The sequence below is a fragment of the Oncorhynchus nerka genome, linkage group LG22 (genome assembly GCF_034236695.1).
Source record: "Oncorhynchus nerka isolate Pitt River linkage group LG22, Oner_Uvic_2.0, whole genome shotgun sequence".
In the NCBI taxonomy this organism is placed as follows: Eukaryota; Metazoa; Chordata; class Actinopteri; order Salmoniformes; family Salmonidae; genus Oncorhynchus; species Oncorhynchus nerka.
In genome coordinates, this window is record NC_088417.1 from 17669342 (window position 1) to 17692065 (window position 22724).

A 22724-nucleotide genomic window follows, 5' to 3' on the forward strand; every position below is an offset into this window, starting at 1 on the left:
CTGGCTGGGCCACTTATGGACATTCAGAAACTTGTACCGAAGCCACGCCTGCGTTGTCTTGGCTGTGTGCTTAGGGTCATTATCTTGTTGGAAGGTGAACCTTTGCCCAGTCTAAGGTCCTGAGAGCTCTGGAGCAGGTTTTCGTCAAGGATCTCTGTACTTTGCTCCATTCATCTTTCGAGCCTAACTAGTCTCCCAGTCCCTGCCGCTGAAAAACATCCCCACTGCATGATGCTACCACCACTCTCCACCGTAGGGATGGTATTGGCCTGGTGATGAGCAGTGCCTGGTTTCCTCCAGACATGACGCTTGACATTCAGGGCAAAGAGTTCAATCTAGGTTTCATCAAACCAGAGAATCTTGTTTCTCCTGGTCTGAGAGTCCTTTAGGTGCCTTTTGGCAAACTCCAAGCGGGCTGTCATGTGCCTTTTACTGAGGAGTGGCTTCCGTCTGGCCACTCTACCATAAAGGCCTGATTGGTGGAGTGCTGCATAGATGGTTGTCATTCTGGAAGGTTCTCCCATCTCCACAAAGGAACTCTGGAGCTCTGTCAGAGTGAAAATCGGGTTCTTAGTCATCTCCCTGACCAAGGCCCTTCTCCCCCGATTGCTCAGTTTGGCTGGGTGACCAGCTCTTGGAAGAGTCTTGGTGGTTCCCAAGTTCTTCCAGTTAAGAATGATGGAGGCCACTGTGTCCTTGGGGACCTTCAATGCTTCAGAAATGTTTTGGTACCCTTCCCCAGAGCTGTGCCTCGACACAATCCTGTCTCCGATCTCAACGGACAATTCCTTTCAACTCATGGCTTGGTTTTTGCTTTGACAGACACTGTCAACTGTGGGAGCTTCTATAGACAGGTGTGTGCTTTTACAGATCATGTCCAATCAATTGAATAGTTGGACTCCAATCAAGTTGTAGAAACATCTCAAGAATGATCAATGGAAACAGGATGCACCTGAGCTCAATTTCGAGTATCATAGCAAAAGGTCTGAATACTTTGTGTAAATAAGTTATTTCTGTTTTTTATTTTTTTAAATAAATGTGCAAAAGTTTCAAAACCTGTTTTCACTTTGTCTTTATGGAGTATTGAGATTGACATTTACATTTACATTTAAGTCATTTAGCAGACGCTCTTATCCAGAGCGACTTACAAATTGGTATAAGACTAACGTAACAAAATGTGCAAAGGGTGAAGGGGCCCGAATACTTACCGAATGCATTGTTCATGTAGGTTTACCGTACTCAAATTATGTAACGTCAAAGTAGTTGTACACAAGGGGGCAGCAGAACGTCGTTTGAAATAGAGCTGTCATTCCACGGATGATGTCATACATACAGTAAGTACTCTATGTGCCAGGATCTGAAGTTAAGAAGTTAATAGTACTACAGAAGGCATACTGTTTTGTTGTTATTGTTAAATTGTTTTGTTATAAAAACGTCCATAATCGGCTCGTTTTGACAACAACATTGTGTGAGGATTGTAGAATCAACGGACAAAAAATATAAAATAATATATTTTGTCACCATCCTCCGGATGATTGCAATGACACAATGACTCCTATGTGATGACAATATTGTCGTATTAATATTATCAGGTTCATTTGCGCTCAACGCAACACGCGCTTTTTGGAGCGCTCCCCCGATTCTGACCAATCAGGTGCGAGGCCGCCTGCGCAGATTGAAAGACTCTTCTAGAAGGAGGCTGGACGCGAGATTCGGCGGGATGGACAAAAATCAGACTGCGAGACAACAAAATAGAAGTGCAGTAAACAGTGAGAGGGAGAATAGTGTTGAGGCTACAAGGCGGGTTACAGCTAGATAAATATGTTCACATCCTGTTCGATCGGATTATGACATTACATGCATCGTGGTGACATGCAAAAGATAAGCAGACTCGTTTTTTTAAATATACGATTGCACACATTTCCTACAGCGAGAACGAGTTTGACATGGAAGTGAAGCGCTAGCCAGCAGACGTAGCACTTTATTTTCACTGTCATAAAATAACCTGGAAGATTATAGACATCGGGTGGTATGGAAAACTGTCCATAGAGATCACATAATTCGCTTTTTATATGGATTTTAGCCCAACTACAAATAGAGGATATTTTTAAAAAGCGTTGATCAGCTGTCAATATGGCCGAAATAAAGTCGCTCAGGTGGGTGATACATTGTTGCTAAAGTTACCATTCATTAGGCTACTTACTAGCTACATTTTATTGTTTCAGATATAATACAAAAGTGATCGTTGCAACAGAATAGTTATATTAAGGAAACTTACTCTGAACCCCTGCTCTTTGCATGGCATTATCTTATTAAGCCAGATGTCACGTTGATTTTGACACATCACGAACACCTGCTCTCAGTCACATTGTAGCATTTTAGGATAGTGAAATTCAGTAGGCTACAGTACAGCCTAGTTATGCCTATAAAGGTTCATTCAAATAATTGTATAATTTAATTAATACGTTATTTGGCAGGATGTATGTGAAAAATGCATGATTATAGAACAGTCAGTATGCATGTGGCACAAAATGTCTCACTGATTATGTCCTGTCAAGGCCTGCGGCACGAGCTTGATAACCAATACAGTTGCTTATTTTGTAGTAAGCTAGGCTATTTCCTAAATTGCTAATGATACCATTGATAAAAAAATCAAAATAAACTTTTGATTTGAGTTGTCGGGTGGGTTATGTAACTGCTTTGGTCGGTATTGTGGCCTATTTTGGGGCTCAATTCAACACCCATTCATTGACATCTAGCCCCGAACAGAAAACATGGCTTTGTATCATGAGAACGACTATTATTGAACAGGTAGAGCGCTTGCTATTTTCATCCCAGGGTACATTATTGTTGTTGTTTATAAGATTGGGTCATGGCCCAGCCCAGCCATCTTATTTTAGAATGAACATTATTGTTGTTGTTTGTAAGATTGGGTCATGGCCCAGCCCAGCCATCTTATTTTAGAATGAACATTATTGTTGTTGTTTATAAGATTGGGTCATGGCCCAGCCCAGCCATCTTATTTTAGAATGAACATTATTGTTGTTGTTTATAAGATTGGGTCATGGCCCAGCCCAGCCATCTTATTTTAGAATGAACATTATTGTTGTTGTTTATAAGATTGGGTCATGGCCCAGCCCAGCCATCTTATTTTAGAATGAACATTATTGTTGTTGTTTATAAGATTGGGTCATGGCCCATGGCCCCCAGCCATCTTATTTTAGAATGAACATTATTGTTGTTGTTGTTTATAAGATTGGGTCATGGCCCAGCCCAGCCATCTTATTTTAGAATGAACATTATTGTTGTTGTTTATAAGATTGGGTCATGGCCCAGCCCAGCCATCTTATTTTAGAATGAACATTATTGTTGTTGTTTGTAAGATTGGGTCATGGCCCAGCCCAGCCATCTTATTTTAGAATGAACATTATTGTTGGGTTGGCCCAGCCCAGCCATCTTATTTTAGAATTTATAAGATTGGGTCATGGCCCAGCAGCCATCTTATTTTAGAATCATTATTGTTGTTGTTTTTAGAATGAACATTATTTTAGAATGAACATTATTGTTGTTGTTGTTTATAAGATTGTTGTTTATATATTAAGATTGGGTCATGGCCCAGCCCAGCCATCTTATTTTAGAATGAACATTATTGTTGTTGTTTATAAGATTGGGTCATGGCCCAGCCCAGCCATCTTATTTTAGAATGAACATTATTGTTGTTGTTTATAAGATTGGGTCATGGCCCAGCCCAGCCATCTTATTTTAGAATGAACATTATTGTTGTTGTTTGTAAGATTGGGTCATTGTTTTAGGACAAAGGGAGTTAATATAGGTGTATGTATTTAGAAAAAGCACCTTTTTGTTGCTGTAGTCTAAATCCAACAGTGTGATTGTTTTGTACACCATTCTACCCTGTTGTGTGGGTACATGATGGGGAAATCCCCAATGACAAAAAAGTCCCAGAGAGTCCCAAAAAATGGTACACAGAGCAGGCTACTACTGTAGGCTAGGCATCTATTGTTTTCACAAATCAGAATGTTCAGTTAATTACATATATTAATGCTAATGCTTTGGTTATTAAATAGACAGAGCACTAATGTATTAATTTATGGAGATATTTTCCCTCTTGAGGTAGGGCCAGAGTGATGCAGCTGTGTGTTATTAGTATTCATGAGTTTGAGCCTGTGAATGGCTGAATGAACTATTGGTTTATCGGCTGATTGGAACCTGCTCACTGCCCTTAAACACACAAACATGACAATTCTGTCATTTCTGTCTGAATGAACAGCTCAGTGGCGCGTGTGTGTATCCCTCCACCCCCTACCCGCCTAGACCCTACCCCCTTCAGGGGGGCCCATCTGGGGGTGAAAGGGGAGGGCCAGGGTGGGGGAGGATGGTCCTCCGCCTCTCCCTCCTGCTTTACATTTCACATGGAAGTTTAAATTGAAGTAACGGGTGGAAACACATTGACAAAGACAGTATTGCAGTTTTATATTTTATTCACATGCTAAATGAGGGATTGAAAAAGCATATGAAGAGGATGACACGTTTAGGATCAGTTTGATTTAGAAAATATATTTTTGTGCCTTCGCTAACATCATACACATTCATTACATAGGTTCATTCGTTACATAGGTATTAGACAGAGATTAAGCTAATCTGACCACTACAAATGAAGAACTAGTGTGTGAGGGAAAGTGGGCCTCAAACAGTGCAGGCTCGCTCAGGCACCTTAGCCAAGTTCTTATATAAGAAATCATTTCAATCCCCCCGGGTTGGTTTTGAAACTCCTGTTTAGTTCAGCCTGGACCGTTAGGGCTGACCTATTAGTTTAGCCACTCCCTGACCTGCCTCCTCGCAACACACACACACACACACACACACACACACTTTTATGCCACACATACACACACCTATATGCCACACACACAAACACACATACCTTTATGCTACACACACACACACACCTATATAGGACAAAGAGCCTGTTGATGTAGAATTACCCAGCCACTTCTACCTCTCTCTTTCCTGTAGTGAGGGAATTATGATGACATTTTATTGGCATGTCCCAGTCAGCACTGAAGAAGCCCTTTCATCACAGGCCAGTACTGAAAACCTGTGGGAGGCCTTGTTCTACCCACCACAGTGTGTGTGTGTGTTCCAATATTTGTGTGTTCATGTGCTCTGCTGGCTCGTGCAAGTGTTTCTCAGAGGCCAAAACAACAGCCATATTTAGGAACTTTGTACTTTGACATTTCTTTTAGAAGAAAAGGAGTGCTGTAAATCCACCCGAATGTTCATCCCAACCAGGACGATTGCATCATGCTGAATATTGTATAGAAATTATTGCTTATTTTGCACATTAGAGAGCCATTTTTATTTTACCAGGTAAGTTTACTGAGAACACATTCTCATTTACAGCAACAACCTGAGGAATAGTTATCGGGGAGAGGAATGAGCCAAATGTAAACTAGTGATGATTAGGTGGCCATGATGGTATGAAGGCCAGATTGGGAATTTATCCAGGACACCAGGGTTAACACCCCTACTCTTACAATAAGTGCCATGGGATCTTTAGTGACCTCAGATAGTCATATCACCTGTTTAACGTCCCATCCAAAAGACAGCACCCTACACAGGACAATCACCTTTCCAATCTTTTTTTTTTTCAAGACCAGAGGAAAGGGTGCCTCCTACTGGCCCTCCAATACCACTTCCAGCAGCATCTGGTCTCCCATCCAGGGACTGGCCAGGACCAACACTGCTTAGCTTTAGAAGCAAGCTAGCCATGGGATGCAGAGTGGTATGCTGCTGGCAAATGCTACACAGGCATGTTAATGTTACAAAGGCTACTGAATGCAGGCCTTGTCCTTCAGACTCCAGATTGTATGGGGCTGTGGCTGACCTTGATCAATTACCAGGGGAGCTTAACCTTACTGTACAATTAGAGTACATTTAGGCCCATATGTTTCTGTGGTATTGCCCAACATCAGACTCTTACTTGACAGTATCTGGAATACAACAAGGGCAACAGCTCAGTACATCTGTTGGCAGCTGTGGTGTAGCTCTCATCAGTTAGAACAGTGTCAGTGTGAACTTATAGGTTAGGGTTGTTCTGTGGTTACTCTGGGCAACCGGTGTCCTCAGCTTCCTTCCTGTTTGTTTATTAGATGTTCTACCCCTGGCACAATGTGATGCCATGAAGGAAGTGTTGCCCAGCAACAAGACATTTCCATGGACAGATTTAAGTTTGCACAACTACTCTCTGGTGACACAGTTTAATATTAGAGAAGGACCAGCTGTGTCCAGTATTACAGCACAGTTTCACATTAGAGAAGGACAAGCTGTGTCCAGCATCACAGCACAGTTTCACATTAGAGAAGGACAAGCTGTGTCCAGCATTACAGCACCGTTCCACATTAGAGAAGGACAAGCTGTGTCCAGCATTACAGCACAGTTTCACATTCGAGAAAGACAAGCTGTGTCCAGCATTACAGCACAGTTTCACATTAGAGAAGGACAAGCTGTGTCCAGCATTACAGCACAGTTTCACATTAGAGAAGGACAAGCTGTGTCCAGCATTACAGCACTGTTCCACATTAGAGAAGGACAAGCTGTGTCCAGCATTACAGCACAGTTTCACATTAGAGAAGGACAAGCTGTGTCCAGCATTACAGCACTGTTCCACATTAGAGAAGGACAAGCTGTGTCCAGCATTACAGCACAGTTTCACATTAGAGAAGGACAAGCTGTGTCCAGCATTACAGCACAGTTTCACATTAGAGAAGGACAAGCTGTGTCCAGCATTACAGCACAGTTTCACATTAGAGAAGGACAAGCTGTGTCCAGCATTACAGCACAGTTTCACATTAGAGAAGGACCAGCTGTATTATAGCTTTGACCCTTTTTCAACCTAGGCATAGAGACCGCCACAGCCAGGCATCATTATGTCTGATCTAGCGGGGAATGGGAGGCTAGGCTACTCTAATTATGGTTAGGAATGTCCTGTTTAATATGAATCTCTGTGCCGTTTACAGCTGCATGCCACTCACTGAGAATACTGCCAATCTTGCCTCACTATGAAGTACTCTGTGCCTGCTCAATCCATTGACATCTGATTCAGTTTTAAATTGGGCAGTTATTTGTAGTGGGGTATCGGTGGGTTGGTGCTGTATGTGACTCAGTTGTGGCATGAATAATGCCTATTCCTGTTTTTGTATTTTTCTGTTTTAATTATGTCAATTATGTTGATTTAATGAAATGTGAAGAGTAATGATTTGATTATAATGAAGTGATATGAGTAAGCTTAGTTTCATGCAGTCGTTTTTCTGAACAGTTATCTGCCCTCTTTCCCCTCCATGTCTCTTTCCTCTACCTCCCTCTCTCTCTCTTTCTCCTTTTCAGTGAGTCTGACGATGAAGATCTACACTCCACAGATCCTGAGGGTAAGGACAAGAGCAAAGACAAGAAGATACTGTGCAAAGTCAAATGGTCTTGTGACGAGGTGGGTCAAAGTAGATAGAATATGATTTATTTTGTAAATGTGTGCTGTATTGTTCAACACTGTTGGTTTATCATTTAATTTATCATGATATGAAGGAAGCCCCATGGGGCGTTTACTTTTCTGAAGTACTGGAGATACAGGAAGGTTGGCTCCTCACCTCTCTCTCTCTGTCTCTCTCTCTGTCTCTGTCTCTCTCTGTCTCTACAGGATGAGAGGCTGAAGAAGTTAGTGGAGCAGCATGGAACAGACTCCTGGAAATTAGTAGCTAATCATTTCCCAGTAAGTGGTACAACTGTGTCACACTGTTAGAAAATGGTGTTCTGAGGGAAAATGGCGGGGATGCAACTCAATATTAGGAAGGCGTTCTTAATGTTTTGTACACTCCAGTACGTTATCTGGATAAGAAAGGTGATAAGACTGGTCACAGGTGTTGTGTAAGGAATGGGTTATTAGCCAGTGTGTGTGAATAACTGTAATAACACATGGTGTTGTGTAAGGAATGGGTTATTAGCCAGTGTGTGTGAATAACTGTAATAACACATGGTGTTGTGTAAGGAATGGGTTATTAGCCAGTGTGTGTGAATAACTGTAATAACACATGGTGTTGTGTAAGGAATGGGTTATTAGCCAGTGTGTGTGAATAACTGTAATAACACATGGTGTTCGTGGGATGGGGGGGTTGTGTGTTACTGAGGTGTCATGCTCTGCTTTGTGTCTGTCTTGTCACAGGGGAGGACAGATGGCCAGTGTCAGCACCGCTGGCAGAAAGTGCTCAACCCAGAGCTGGTGAAAGGACCCTGGACAAAAGAGGAGGATCAGAAGGTAAGTGGAGATGGGAGTTACCCCAACCTGGCCTGAGTGAGGGGGGAGTAGAGGGAAAGAAATGGGAAGGGAGGAGGGGAAGAGGTAGAAAAGGAAGGGCTTTATTGGAGCAGGTCATTGATAATACAAACAAGCTGCAGTATAAACATAACAGACCTTCCTCTTGTAATCTGAAACATTGAAAGTAACATACAGTACACACGTTCCTCTCCTGCGCTGTGTCCCCGTCGGCAGGCCCTGCAGTAGTTTCCATTGACTGCAAACATCCCACTACCTCATGCTTTTAAACAACTTAAACAGCCTCTCCCTGGTCGTGAGACCCTCCTCAGCCAGGCTGTAGGCTCATATCTCTCATAGTTGGAAGGTGAACAATGCATTCCTTAAATAAAACTACATGATGCCTTGCCTGCTGGAATGTCAAGATTGGGGTCTTGCTCCTCCAACATCTAGGCTTCACATCACATGCCAGTGATAGGATTGTTCTGGCTTGCCCTTCGTGACATGCTAGAAGTAAGATATTGTTTATTTATTTTATTTCACCTTTATTTAACCAGGTAGGCTAGTTGAGAACAAGTTCTCATTTGCAACTGCGACCTGGCCAAGATAAAGCATAGCAGTGTGAACAGACAACACAGAGTTACACATGGAGTAAACAATTAACAAGTCAATAACACAGTAGAAAAAAAAAAAAATGGGCAGTCTATATACAATGTGTGCAAAAGGCATGAGGAGGTAGGCGAATAATACAATTTTGCAGATTAACACTGGGGTGATAAATGATCAGATGGTCATGTACAGGTAGAGATATTGGTGTGCAAAAGAGCAGAAAAGTAAATAAATAAATAAAAAAAAAAACAGTATAAAAACAGTATGGGAATGAGGTAGGTGAAAATGGGTGGGCTATTTACCAATAGACTATGTACAGCTGCAGCGATCGGTTAGCTGCTCGGATAGCTGATGTTTGAAGTTGGTGAGGGAGATAAAAGTCTCCAACTTCAGCGATTTTTGCAGTTCGTTCCAGTCACAGGCAGCAGAGTACTGGAACGAAAGGCGGCCAAATGAGGTGTTGGCTTTAGGGATGATCAGTGAGATACACCTGCTGGAGCGTGTGCTACGGATGGGTGTTGCCATCGTGACCAGTGAACTGAGATAAGGCGGAGCTTTACCTAGCATGGACTTGTAGATGACCTGGAGCCAGTGGGTCTGGCGACGAATATGTAGCGAGGGCCAGCCGACTAGAGCATACAAGTCGCAGTGGTGGGTGGTATAAGGTGCTTTGGTGACAAAACGGATGGCACTATGATAGACTGCATCCAGTTTGCTGAGTAGAGTGTTGGAAGCCATTTTGTAGATGACATCGCCGAAATCGAGGATCGGTAGGATAGTCAGTTTTACTAGGGTAAGCTTGGCGGCGTGAGTGAAGGAGGCTTTGTTGCGGAATAGAAAGCCGACTCTTGATTTGATTTTCGATTGGAGATGTTTGATGTGAGTCTGGAAGGAGAGTTTGCAGTCTAGCCAGACACCTAGGTACTTATAGATGTCCACATATTCAAGGTCGGAACCATCCAGGGTGATAATAGCGCTGGCTAGTGTGAGACTGCTGAGAGATATCATCACATGTTTGGCTCCATGATAGAAGCGCTATGGCACCGAGTTCTACTTCTTCATTCTGGACATTCTCTACGACGTTGCCAATGATGATGTGGCAGCTCTGTTTGTGAAGTAAGGGGCTGTAGTGGAGTTTCATAAATGGCCTATATACCTCCAGTCATAGATTAAATATTAAACAGTATAGATATTTTTAGAGGTCCAAAGGAATCCCTGTCTGGATTGCATTGTTAGAAGTCACTTACAATTCCCTGTCTTCCTTGTTTGTTTGTGTGTGTAGGTGATCGACCTGGTGCACAAATATGGCCCCAAGCGCTGGTCGGTGATCGCTAAGCACCTGCAGGGACGCATCGGAAAGCAATGTCGTGAGCGCTGGCACAACCACCTGAACCCTGAAGTAAAGAAGTCCTCCTGGACCCAGGAGGAGGACTGCATCATCTACCAGGCCCACAAACGCCTGGGCAACCGCTGGGCTGAGATCTCCAAGCTGCTGCCTGGAAGGTAACATCATGATATACTGTACAGTTCCATGCCTGAGGACGTGGGCGGTTGCAACTCAATAGAGTAAAAGGAATTCCCTTCTTCTCCTTGTCTGATCTCCTTCAGTACGGTGATGGCTCCAACTGGTGGTGCCATATTGCTTACAGCTACATTATTGGTAAAAGGGTTGGGCCTAGGGCACAAGGTTTGTTCAGACCAGTCTAAAATGTCATGTCACGCTTATAGGACGGACAATTCCATTAAGAACCACTGGAACTCCACCATGAGGAGGAAGGTAGAGCACGAGGGGTATCTTCAGGAGGGCTGCAGGGGATTCTGCTTTGACCATAGGGGGGTGAAGAGAAGTCACCACAGACCCTGTGTCCCCCAACCAGACACCCCCCACCACGGGCACAGCCCTCTGGGCATGGAAGGACCAACACAGGTGAGACACGGGTCTCTCAGTTCAGATCCTCTGCATAGGTTTGTCTTGATCATTCGGTTTGTTTGAGTTTTGAAGGCTTGTTGTTGATGGGTCTGTCCTGTGCTTTGTAGCTCGGGGGTTACCCTTATAGCCCTCACTGTGGCCAACTGATGGACAGCCTCCAAGACTCCTCCAGCTACTTATCGGTGAGTGACCTGTCCCTTACAACTGACCCAGAGTCAGGTTTGTTGTTTCCTCAAAATGTGCAACATTTGGACTGAAGAAAGGGCATCTGATCCTAAATCAGTAGACATGTCGTTCAATCCTGTCCACTTTCCCCATCAGATACTTTCCCACTCTACTACCTTCAGCCTGCACTTTTTATTAATCAGTCTCTCAATCAAACAACTGAACGATCTGCCTGAATCCTTGCTTCTTCTGTGTCTTTTAACATGTGTGGATTGGTGTTAATCTGAATAAGCCTTTGAGTCTGACTTGAGTAATTTGCGAGTACATTTGTTGTCTCCTTCCTTCCGTGCGTTCCTTTTCCTCACTCCCTCCGTCCTGTCCTCCTCTCCTTCCCGTGTGTGTTTATTCCAGCCGTCCTGCCATGACGACCCAGACAAAGAGCAGAGAATTAAGGAGCTTGAGCTTCTGCTTATGTCAGCAGAGACCGAGGTCCGGAGACAGGCCCAGTGCCGAGGCCCATGTGTAAGGACACACTCTCTGTGTGTGAGCTCCTAGTTGTACTGTAGTGTTGTCGTAGTAGCCTACCCATCTCACCCCTCTCCCCACACACCCGTTAGTTGTGCTTCCTAGTTCTACCCCTTCCACCCCCATTTACAGTGCTTCCTGCCAACCCGCTATGCGGCCGCCAACATAAACCTCCTCTACCCTCCCTCCCTCCCTCCAACCTCTTATTCGCTCTTCACAGCAGTAGTGCACCGTGTGTCACTTCAGCCAGCAGTTTGGTTTGGAACCAAACGTCTTTGATTTTAATTTAATTTTTCATCTCTTTTTTTCACTCTTTTTTTTTTTACCCCAAATTTGCTTCTCAACCGGAATCCCCTCTGAGACCAGCCTTGACTTTTCCTTTCTTCATTTTTCTATTCACTCCATCCATGTATCTGATTTTCACCTGCATTGAAGATCAAACTATTATGATGATGTCAGTGGTTCAGATGTTATCTGATAAATCTCTTAGTGCAGTGCAACCCATGCTTACCACTGACTATTGTCACCCCACTTGTACAGTGTGTGTCCTGCCCTGTACTCTCCCTTCTTTCTCTCACACCATGCCAACATCTCACACCATGCCAACATCTCACACCATGCCAACATCTCACACCATGCCAACATCTCACACCATGCCAACATCTCACACCATGCCAACATCTGGCTTTCACTAGGGGCCTAAAGAGTTCACATGAAGTTTGAAGTTTAAAACTGAGGGGTTAAATTTGGCAGTTGGGAGATCAGGTTTGGGGTATACATTTGGGCTTTCCCCTTATCAGCTCAACTTACATTGAAACTTCTTTGAAATGTCATTGGCCCAACCCTGACCTGTACAGTAGCCCTGGTTGATCCTGCCACCACAATCCACCCTAATCCCAGTTTCTTCTCCCCTAGAATGTGGAGCGTTACTCCAGCTGGGCAGACAGCGTGTCAGACGACACCATGACCACCAGCAGCAGCAGTCTGGAGGATCAGGCTGAGGGAGGCTGGAGGGGGGCAAAGGAGGGCCGGGGCCCCCCGAGGGAGCAGGCTGAGGAGGGCTGGAGGGGCCCAGAGGAGGGCCGGGGCCCCCCGATGGAGCAGGCTGAGGAGGGCTGGAGGGGCCCAGAGGAGGGCCGAGGGCTCCAGGTCCAGCACCACGTCTCCCCCAGTAAGTTCCTGTCTGTGGAGGCTAATTCCGTGCTCTCCACCTTGCAGACCATCCCAGAGTTCGCAGAGTCCATGGAGCTCATCGACTCGGTGAGTGTGTGTAGATGTGAATTTGGTGTCTGTGTGTATGTGGCAGTGTGTGTTTACATATACCAGACCCAGAGTATGGATGTATTAAAAATCCATTGTAGATGTGTCTGGCTCTACAGGACCCTATGACGTGGAGCGAGGCGTCCAGCTTCGACATGTCTGAGGCGACTACCCCCCCGAAACAAACACAAGGGGGCTACGCACCCCAGGGGAGAACCACAGAGGGGATGAGGTACGCAGTTGACCACCCCAACGGCATCTCCACCAAGCACTGTGCCCCCATGGGTCAGGGGAAGGCCCCCCCACACACCCCGAACAACATGCCCAGATCGAGTTTACCTACCCTGGGGAGGAGGATGAGGGGGGACCAGTCCCCTGATAGGAGTTGCCCATCCTTCTTAGACTCACCAAGCACCAACTCACCCAAGAACACCCCCACGAAAGCACTGCCCTTCTCCCCCTCCCAGGTAAGACTGATGCTAGAAATTAGATCAAGCTAAAGCATGATGGCATAATGCATCTGGCTCTGGTAGTACAGTCTGTTAAAGATGATTACTTTACACTCCCACTTTCTTCTCCATCTCCCTTCTCTAACTGTTGTGATCATGACTTTCTCCAGTTCTTCAACACATCAGGAGGAGAGCATCTGAGCTTGGACAATCCAGCTCTGACCTCCACCCCGGTCTGTGACCAGAAGTGTCTCCTCAACACACCCTTCCAGAGGGAGACCACGCCCAAACACCAGAAAGAGAATGTGGGGTAGGAGGCGGCTACAGGTTCCTCCATATCTTCAAAATAGCTTTTAATTGGCTATATTACATGTGTGTTGATGGATTGATCTCTTCATTTTAGCAGGTGTTGTAAGAATATCTCTCTTTGTCTCACTCAGTTTCAGGACCCCTAAGATCCGTAAGTCCATCATGGTTCCGACTCCCAGAACTCCTACTCCGTTTAAGAATGCCCTGGCCGCCCAGGAGAAGATGCATGGGCCACTAAAGATGGTGGTCAGTGTAAAGTTGCTCTGTCTGTGCCTAAGTATTTATAATTGAATGTGTGTGCTTAAGAGTGTAAGTACTTTGTGACAGTGCTCGTATTAATGTAAGTGTGTGTGTATATTTCAGCCCCAGTCCCTGGCCTTCCTGGAGGAAGACCTCAGGGAGGTGCTGAAGCAGGATATTGGATCAGACATCTTCACCAGGGAACTACAACCACATTTCATGACATGGAAACATGACGTAAGTGTTTTTTTTTTACAGAACTGTAGTTGTTAGTGCTGGCTGTCTTGGTATCCAGTCTAGAGGTCAACCGATTTCAAGTTTTCATAACAATCGGTAATCAGCCTTTTTGGATGACGATTATGGCTGATTACATTGCAATCCACGAGGAAACTGTGTGGCAGGCTGACCACCTGTTACTCGAGTGCAGCATTAAAAGGACCTTGTGGCTGCAAGGAGCCAAGGTAAGTTGCTAGCTAGCATTAAACTTATCTTATTTAAAAACAATCAATCTTAACACAATCACTAGTTAACTACACATGGTTGATGATATTACTAAGTTAACTAGCTTGTCCTGTGTTGCATATAATCAATGCGATGCCTGTTAATTTATCATCGAATCACAGCCTACTTCAACTTCGCCAAACGGGTGATGATTTAACAAAAGCCTATTGCCGAAAAAAGCACAATCTTTGCACAAATGTACCTAACCATAAACATCAATGCCTTTCTTCAAATCAATACACAGAAGTATATATTTTTTAACCCGCATATGTAGTTCAAATAAATTCATGTTAGTAGGCAATATTATCTAGGGAAATTGTGTCACTTCTCTTGTGTTCAGTGCAAGCAGAGTCAGGGTATATGCAACAGTTTGGGCCGCCTGGCTCGTTGCAAACTGTGAACTAATTTGCCAGAATTCTACATAATTATGACAACATTGAAGGTTGTGCAATGTAACAACAATATTTAGACTTAGGGTTTCCACCCGTTCGATAAAATATGGAACGGTTCTGTATTTCACTGAAAGAATAAACGTTTTGTTTTCGAAATTATAGTTTACGTATTTGACCATATTAATGACCCAAGGCTCGTATTTCTGTGTGTTATTATATCATAATTCAGTCTACGATTTGATAGAGCAGTCTGACTGAGCGGTGGTAGGCAGCAGCAGGCTCGTAAGCATTCATTCAAAAAGCAGTCCTTCATTTGCCAGCAGCTCTTTGCTGTGCTTCAAACATTGCGCTGCTTATGACTTCAACTCCCGAGATTAGGCTGGCAATAATAAAATGCCAATAAGAACATCCAATAGTCAAAGGTATATGAAATACAAATGGAAAAGAGAGAAATAATTCCTATAACTACAACCTAAAACTTCTTAAAAGGGGATATTGAACCACCAGCTTTCATGTTCTCATGTTCTGAGCAAGGAACTTAAACGTTAGCTTTTATACATGGCACATATTGTGTTTTTGTATTATTTAAAGCAAATTGAACATGTTTCATTATTTATTTGAGACTAAATAGATTTTATTTATGTATTATATTAAGTTAAAATAAACTTGTTAATTGGGCGGCAGGTAGCCTAGTGTTTAGAGTGTAGAGGAGGCAGGTAGCCTAGTGTTTAGAGTGTAGAGGAGGCAGGTAGCCTAGTGGTTAGAGTGTAGAGGAGGCAGGTAGCCTAGTGGTTAGAGTGTAGAGGAGGCAGGTAAGCCTAGTGGTTAGAGTGTAGAGGAGGCAGGTAGCCTAGTGGTTAGTGTAGAGGAGGCAGGTAGCCTAGTGGTTAGAGTGTAGAGGAGGCAGGTAGCCTAGTGGTTAGAGTGTAGAGGAGGCAGGTAGCCTAGTGGTTAGAGTGTAGAGGAGGCAGGTAGCCTAGTGGTTAGAGTGTAGAGGAGGCAGGTAGCCTAGTGGTTAGAGTGTAGAGGAGGCAGGTAGCCTAGTGGTTAGAGCGTTGGACTAGTAACCGTAAGGTTGTAAGATCGAATCCCAGAGCTGACTAGGTAAAAATCTGTTGTTCTGCCCCTGAACAAGGCAGTTAACCCACTGTTCCTAGGCCATCATTGAAAATAAGAATTTGTTCTTAACTGACTTGCCTAGTTAAATAAAGGTAAAAAATCAAATAAAATTCAGTATTGTTGTAATTGTCATTATAACAAATATATAAAAATTGGCTGATTTTAAAAAATCTGTATCTGCTTTTTTTGGTCCTCCAATAATCGGTATCGTCATTGAAAATCATCGTCGGTCGCCCTCTAATCCAGTCTAACCAAAACCTTGTCCCTGTTTCCTTCCAGGTGGATGGGCCAGCCAGGAAGGTGCGTAAGTCCCTGGTGCTGGACTCCTGGGGGAAAGACTGTCTTAACGTCCAGCTATTCCAGGAACAGCGCAATAATGCACAGGTGTGTTCTGGGAACTAATCAATCAGACTAGTCAGTCAACCAATGAACCAACCAACCAACTAATCAATCAATTAATCAGTCAACCAACAAATTAATATCTACCCCTCCTTGCCCCCCTCCAGGTCCCAGAGGAGAGTCTCCTGACCAGCTCCTTACTGATGACCCCCCTCCCTGAGAGAGACAGAGAGGAGCACCCTGCACCCCTCGTCTGGGAGGAAGGGGTCCTGTGCCCCCCTACTCCAACTCCCCAGCCCCCGCAAGAGGAAGAACCCCCCTTCGGTCAGAATGTCCCACCACGATTCACTTAGACAGGTACACACAGACATGTCTCTTAGGTTTTAATCCTAACTAACCTCACATTATTGCTCCTCAGATGATTTATATAATGATGGAGAGAGGGAAAATATTGTCTGTCCAAATTACACAGTGTGTTGGGTTCAGCTGGCCACTTTTTAGTAAAAATGTATTTATTGAGCATCAAGGTCTTGGCTGTCACAAGAGGATAGAAGGGTTGAGAGGTGGGAGAGATAAATCCTCTCTTCTTCTCATGCAGGTAAAAAGCGAGTGGGAAGCAGTGGTTTATGGGAAGACTGAGGACCAGCGGATCATGACAGAGCAGGCCCGGCAGTATCTGGGTAGTACCTACCCATCCTCCGCCTGCACCTCGAGGGCCCTCGTCCTCTGAGGCCTATGTCACCCCACACACTACACCCGTGCGGCAGAGTTGCTATGTAAACCACGCTCCTTCTCCTAACGACTCTTAGCATACTTAGACAATCTGGTGTAGGCAACTCAAATCATTTTGAAAGTTGTGTATTGATAAGATCCCTAAGTGAACACTCAAGTGTACCACAGAATACTTTACAGAAAAAGCCAAGTCAAGCCTTTTTTTCTCAGTCACACTACCCAAGAACCTTGACGTCTTTGATTTGAGTTTTTGTAGCCATAAATTCCTTGGTTTGTCTTTTGAATACACACAAGCCTAGCCATGTAACAGGTTTGTACAGATAAGAAATACTTGATTTTCTGCACTATAATGTGTTAAAATGGAACAATCTGCACATACAGTAAGTAGTAAGCTGTAGAAATAGACTGATTATTACTAGCAGTGGCTGAGTCTCATATTGTTCATATATTGTTTAAATAAAAATGAAAAAAATCTGTTTTATGATGTAATATTACACGTATATGTATATTTTCTAACTTGTTTGTAGAACTACCCTGTACTGCTACACCTGTTGTTTTGAAGTCTTAGGAGAGAGACAGAGCGCTGTCTGTATGGCACTACTGAGTTGGGGTTGGCTGCAGAGAAGCCATCAGTGTTGAGGTGACTGGATAGCACTTGTGATGTGACTGTATTGTTTCAAAACGCAATCAAGTTTCCGTTCCAAGGCCATACTTTCCTTTTGCAGTCTCAAGTTGAGACATTTGTTGAATGTATTTCATAGCGTGAAACTGCGAAGAAACTCCAAATGGAAGGGTACTTTTTCCCCCCATATTTTATTTATTATCTGTATTCTAAAACATAGATATTAATATAAGTGTAAATTGAACACATTCTCCTTTGAGAAATCTTCCGAAAGCCTTTCCCTGCCCCTAAGATTTGATCTGTCAGTTCTACTTCTTACCTTCTATTGATCTAGGTTGTGTTTGGGGAAGGGTACACTGATCCAAAATCAGAATCCAGTTGTCATGTTTGCTACTGATCAATAGTGCTCAGTGTGCTAAAACGACCATGTTTAGTTGAGGGGATCCTCCTGTTCGCATGAAGGCTGTATGCTCTATTTATTCAATGTTTACTCATTTATTTATTTAAATACAAAGATAAATGATCAAATCGTTATATTTTCTTCTTATCAGAAAAGGATTGGGCTACCTTTCACCTAATCTCTCCAAATTAGACATAACAAGCAAACATGCACTGCCACGAATTCCTTTTTATTCACTAATTATTTAATCAGATTGAGTTAATTACCATTCGTATAGTGACATCACTGAGTTGTTATTGATAGAACAGTTTCCCCTGGAATCAGTTAGTTTTTTTGTAGCAGGACCCAGTCTCTAATCATAGACAAATTGCACTTTGCTCATTGTTTTAAGTGTTGTTTCGTTCATTTGTTTGAGAGCATGACCTAGCTCCTTTTATGTGTGTGTGTTTTGGTCATTTTTTTCAAATCCAATGCCGTTAGATGAATGTCTCACTACATGTGACAATTGAACATTGACCTAAATAGGTATAGATGGAGCTGCTTGATGTATGTTTTTACATGGCATGTAAAGATTGAGCTTTTTGTAAAGATGGAAATATTGTAAAGATTAAGCTTTTTTTAATATTTTTTTTTTAGATCAATTGTTTATCAGTAATAATCACCAGGACAATATAAGATTTTCAACAGACAAAATATTATTTTTTGTTGTATGTCTTCATGTGACAATGCAGTTTTCTATAGCTCTGATTGGTTACCTCTGTAATAAAAGGGGGCAGCAGAGTATCTATGGTCCCTGTGGTGATGGTTGGTGTCATTCGTTCCAACGGTCTTCCAGCTGTTTAGAATCGGAATTATAATTTGGATTATAATCTGGATTATCTAGCATTAAGTGTGTTGGAGAATAAAAAGGGAATCTCCTCGGGAGAGTTCACAAGGAAACATCATGTATGTTCACCCTCTCTGAGCTCCACAGAGCTTCAGTCTCTGATCTTTCTTATTTTCCTTCATCGGCTACACTAAATGTGTATGTTCTGTTGGTTGGTTTGACTTCAGTATGTTTGGTTTGTAACATGTTTGTATGTTAATACTTGGACATCTAACCCTATGTTATGAGGAAATGAAGTACATTTATAGTAGTTGTTGTCATAATCATGCATGAACAACAAGCAATACGCTGGACCTTTCCAGTACCATGTTTGTACAGTAATCAGACGTAACACTTGTCTTGTTTTCTGCTGTAATCGTAACCAGGCAACACAGAATTCCTGCCAACTGCAAATGGAACCATGTACTTAATATGGAATAGTAATAAAATGTTATTGCATTGCATTTGTGGTTCTTTGTTATTGTGTCATGTAATCGCAATATGATGTCGCACCTTTAACACTTCAGTGTTAATCACATGTCTAACCTCCTGGTTATCCAAATACCTTCTGTATATCCCTTCACCGTCCAGTGGAAGGACTTCTCTGTTCCCTGTCCAACCCTGTCAGGTCCTGATGGCAGTGGATTAACAGTGGCTGGGGTTGACTGCAGGCCCGACCCCCGTTCCCTGCCCTGTTTATATGTACCCCTGTCTGTGGTGTACTTGGGGTGCCGTCAGCTTGGCCTGGGCTCACCATGGACACAATCCCCCTTCCGTGTGTGTGCTTGGGGGTGCCGTCATCTTGGCCTGGGCTCACCATGGACACAATCCCCCTTCCGTGTGTGTTTGGGGGTGCCGTCATCTTGGCCTGGGCTCACCACGGACACAATCCCCCTTCCGTGTGTGTGCTTGGGGGTGCCGTCAGCTTGGCCTGGGCTCACCATGGACACAATCCCCCTTCCGTGTGTGTGCTTGGGGGTGCCGTCATCTTGGCCTGGGCTCACCATGGACACAATCCCCCTTCCGTGTGTGTGCTTGGGGATGCCGTCAGCTTGGCCTGGGCTCACCATGGACACAATCCCCCTTCCGTGTGTGTGCTTGGGGATGCCGTCATCTTGGCCTGGGCTCACCATGGACACAATCCCCCTTCCGTGTGTGTGCTTGGGGGTGCCGTCATCTTGGCCTGGGCTCACCATGGACACAATCCCCCTTCCGTGTGTGCTTGGGGGTGCCGTCAGCTTGGCCTGGAGTCTGCGGACACGAGCCCCCCTCCACCAGGACAAGATGCCTCTCCACAGGGTCAGCTGCTGGCCCTAAATACGCCAAGTCATCCGTGACTTAATGCCCCTGGGCCCCATTGTCCCCAGGGCCTGTTGCTTTTACATCCCCATCCACTCAATTGCCTCAAGAGGAGGGGTACAAGGCCCAGCGACTTGCCTTTTGTTAGGGAAGCATGAGCAACACACAAATATCCACTACATCAATCTATTTTCCCTTGCCTATGGCTCTTTTCTGGGCAGGATTTATTACCATTTTCATTATTTTATTTAACTTAGTCCTGCATGTTGGAGCTCGGAGCCTAAGATTTTCACTGTACCCTGCAACCCTGTACATGTGACCACTAAACACTGAATCTGATTTGAGTTATTGTTGCTTTCAGACGGTCTGTGCTCAGCCTTGAGACACGTCAAAGGATAAGTGCCTTTTAATTGGTTGCTGGCAGCAGCCTGTAAAGTGTTATGTTTACTGAGTGTATTGTTTTGGTTCTGCACAGTGCACCTCTTATTGACTTAGCTTGGCCACACATGCACTTGTTGCATATCACTACAGATATGTGTAAACTATACAGTGTATTGACAGCCATGTATTGTGGTAGTAGCACTCAATCAATGAGTAACAAATTCAGTGATTTTAGAGAAATACATTTTACATCAATGAAATGTAACATACTGTTCTATTTATTATAGTATGTGCTTTGGATGTGGCCTAATGTACAGAGGTGCGCAATTGCAAACCTTGCTGTGTGTGTGTCAGTGGTGACCCGTCATTCAGGGCAGGTGTTTTTTTGTGTGCCTGTTTTGCATGTTATTTTGGCATTGATACGTGTCATATATCAGTTTGCAAACAATGTAAAAAATAAAATAAAATAAAAACTTACAAGTTAATGAAGCAGCATACAAACATGGTATTTTTTTGCTTTATTGACTAAGGCAGCTCCAATATGCAGGTGTTTCAGCCTAGCTCAGTGCTTTCTGTGGTGGTGGGTCAGCCAGCGGAAAATACAGAGCGTAGGGGTTGGTCATGTTCTCTAGTTGTGCTGGGACTGTCACTCATGGGGACACTACGTCACTGCAAAATCTACAGGGAGAGGTTTAAAATTCAAGCCCCTTGGGTGATGCTGTAGATTTACCTTAGAAGTGCCCATCCAAGAAGGCTCAAGGTCATTGGCCACAGATGAAATTACGTAAAATCACATATCTACCGTTGCTTTGATTGTACTGATCATGTCAACATTATACTTTCAAAGTCTTAGCTAGAAAGCTAGACAAGCAGCCATCGTCATGAATCAAGTCCACAGTCTACTGGAAATCCTTTCAATCCTTGTCATATGAAGATAAATGATAGACAAAACTTGTCGGTGCTCATCGGCCATTGGACATAAACATTACACAAGTTGGAAATGGCAAATTCAACAATGAGTGGTTTGAAAGGAATCCGTAGCTAACTGAAAGCTTTGCAAAGCAATCACTACTGTAGGCTGCTATTTGGTGGAGAGGGTGTGTGGTCGAGGTCTGGGTTTAAGGGTCTCTTTTTCCAAGCTTAAAAGGATAAACATTCACATGCAGAACCATGGGCCAGAAAAAGTTGAATACATTGGCCATAGTGTCCAGCATGACTTCTGCTGCACTGAAACAACTGGAAACTCAGAACTGGGAAATATCAGACTTCAGTGAGTTCAAGACAACTGGGAACTCTGGAAAAAAAAACATTTTGAACAGTCATCCAACTCGGAATTCCAAGTTCCAGAGCTCCAACCTGAAGATCACTGACATCATGATTCAACCTTGTTTTTCTCTGAGTTCCCAGTTGTCTTGAAAGCACCATACATCCAGAGAATGCCAGACTTTGATGACAATGTTTGATGACAAGTGAGCACAGCTGCTGCATAAATTATGTAAGATGTCAGGGAGATATACTGTATCTAATTTAGCCTACTGTCCCAACTTTGTTGTGCACATGTAGCCTATAGCCTGTTTTGGAGAAATGTACTCATTGAATATTGCAAGAGCTTTTATTGTCTGCTTATAGGCCCCCTTTATTTATCCTCCAGTTCTGACTTGGTGTACAGGGATAATACTGTAAGAACAGCCCATGTCCTGAATTCTGCCGCTGTACATTTCAAAAGTTTCGTTGCCAGACAAGGCTCCACTGATAGCCAGGTGTAGTGGTGGTAAGGTGTTGGGATTGCTGTTGGGACAGATTTATATAGGCCCTTACAGTTTGTGGGCAACGTTTGTCACCGTTATAGTGCAATTAATGTATTGTTTAGTGTTGTGTTGTGTTGTGTTGTGTAGTGGCTTTGCTGGCATGCATCTAAAATATTTTTGGGCAAATTTTCCCCACCAAGATTTACATGCTAAAATCTCCACTGGTGTGTGTATGTTCATTGCAGAGAGCTCGAAGGAGCAGCATGTGAAAAGTGTCCCTGGCCCCTCCACATACACCCACACACTCAACACACACACATCCGTATACACACTGACACTGCCAGCCTTTGTGTATGCCAGACAGCAGATGGCAGCCATTATAGCACTGACAGGGCAGTCATCTGTCAGGCACCCTGTTAGACTCCCCCTGAACACACAGCACAGCACACCACTGAGTGGATGGGGCACTTTAGGCGGGAAAACCAGTGTGTGTGTAAACATATGCACTGGGTGTGT

The 22724-nt window shown here is 43.8% G+C and overlaps 1 protein-coding gene across 1 annotated transcript; it reads left to right on the forward strand.

The window, feature by feature from the left end:
• Positions 1 to 1712: 1712 nt before the first annotated feature.
• On the forward strand, positions 1713 to 19244 carry mybl1 (v-myb avian myeloblastosis viral oncogene homolog-like 1). The gene is given in 16 exon segments (XM_029626355.2): positions 1713 to 2156; positions 7405 to 7504; positions 7712 to 7783; positions 8234 to 8326; positions 10215 to 10435; positions 10661 to 10859; positions 10970 to 11044; positions 12468 to 12812; positions 12914 to 13279; positions 13432 to 13571; positions 13702 to 13816; positions 13934 to 14047; positions 16102 to 16206; positions 16329 to 16405; positions 16407 to 16518; positions 16760 to 19244. Coding segments are annotated over 16 exon segments (2289 nt in total). The 5' UTR covers positions 1713 to 2133; the 3' UTR covers positions 16892 to 19244.
• The last annotated feature ends 3480 nt before the right edge of the window (positions 19245 to 22724 follow it).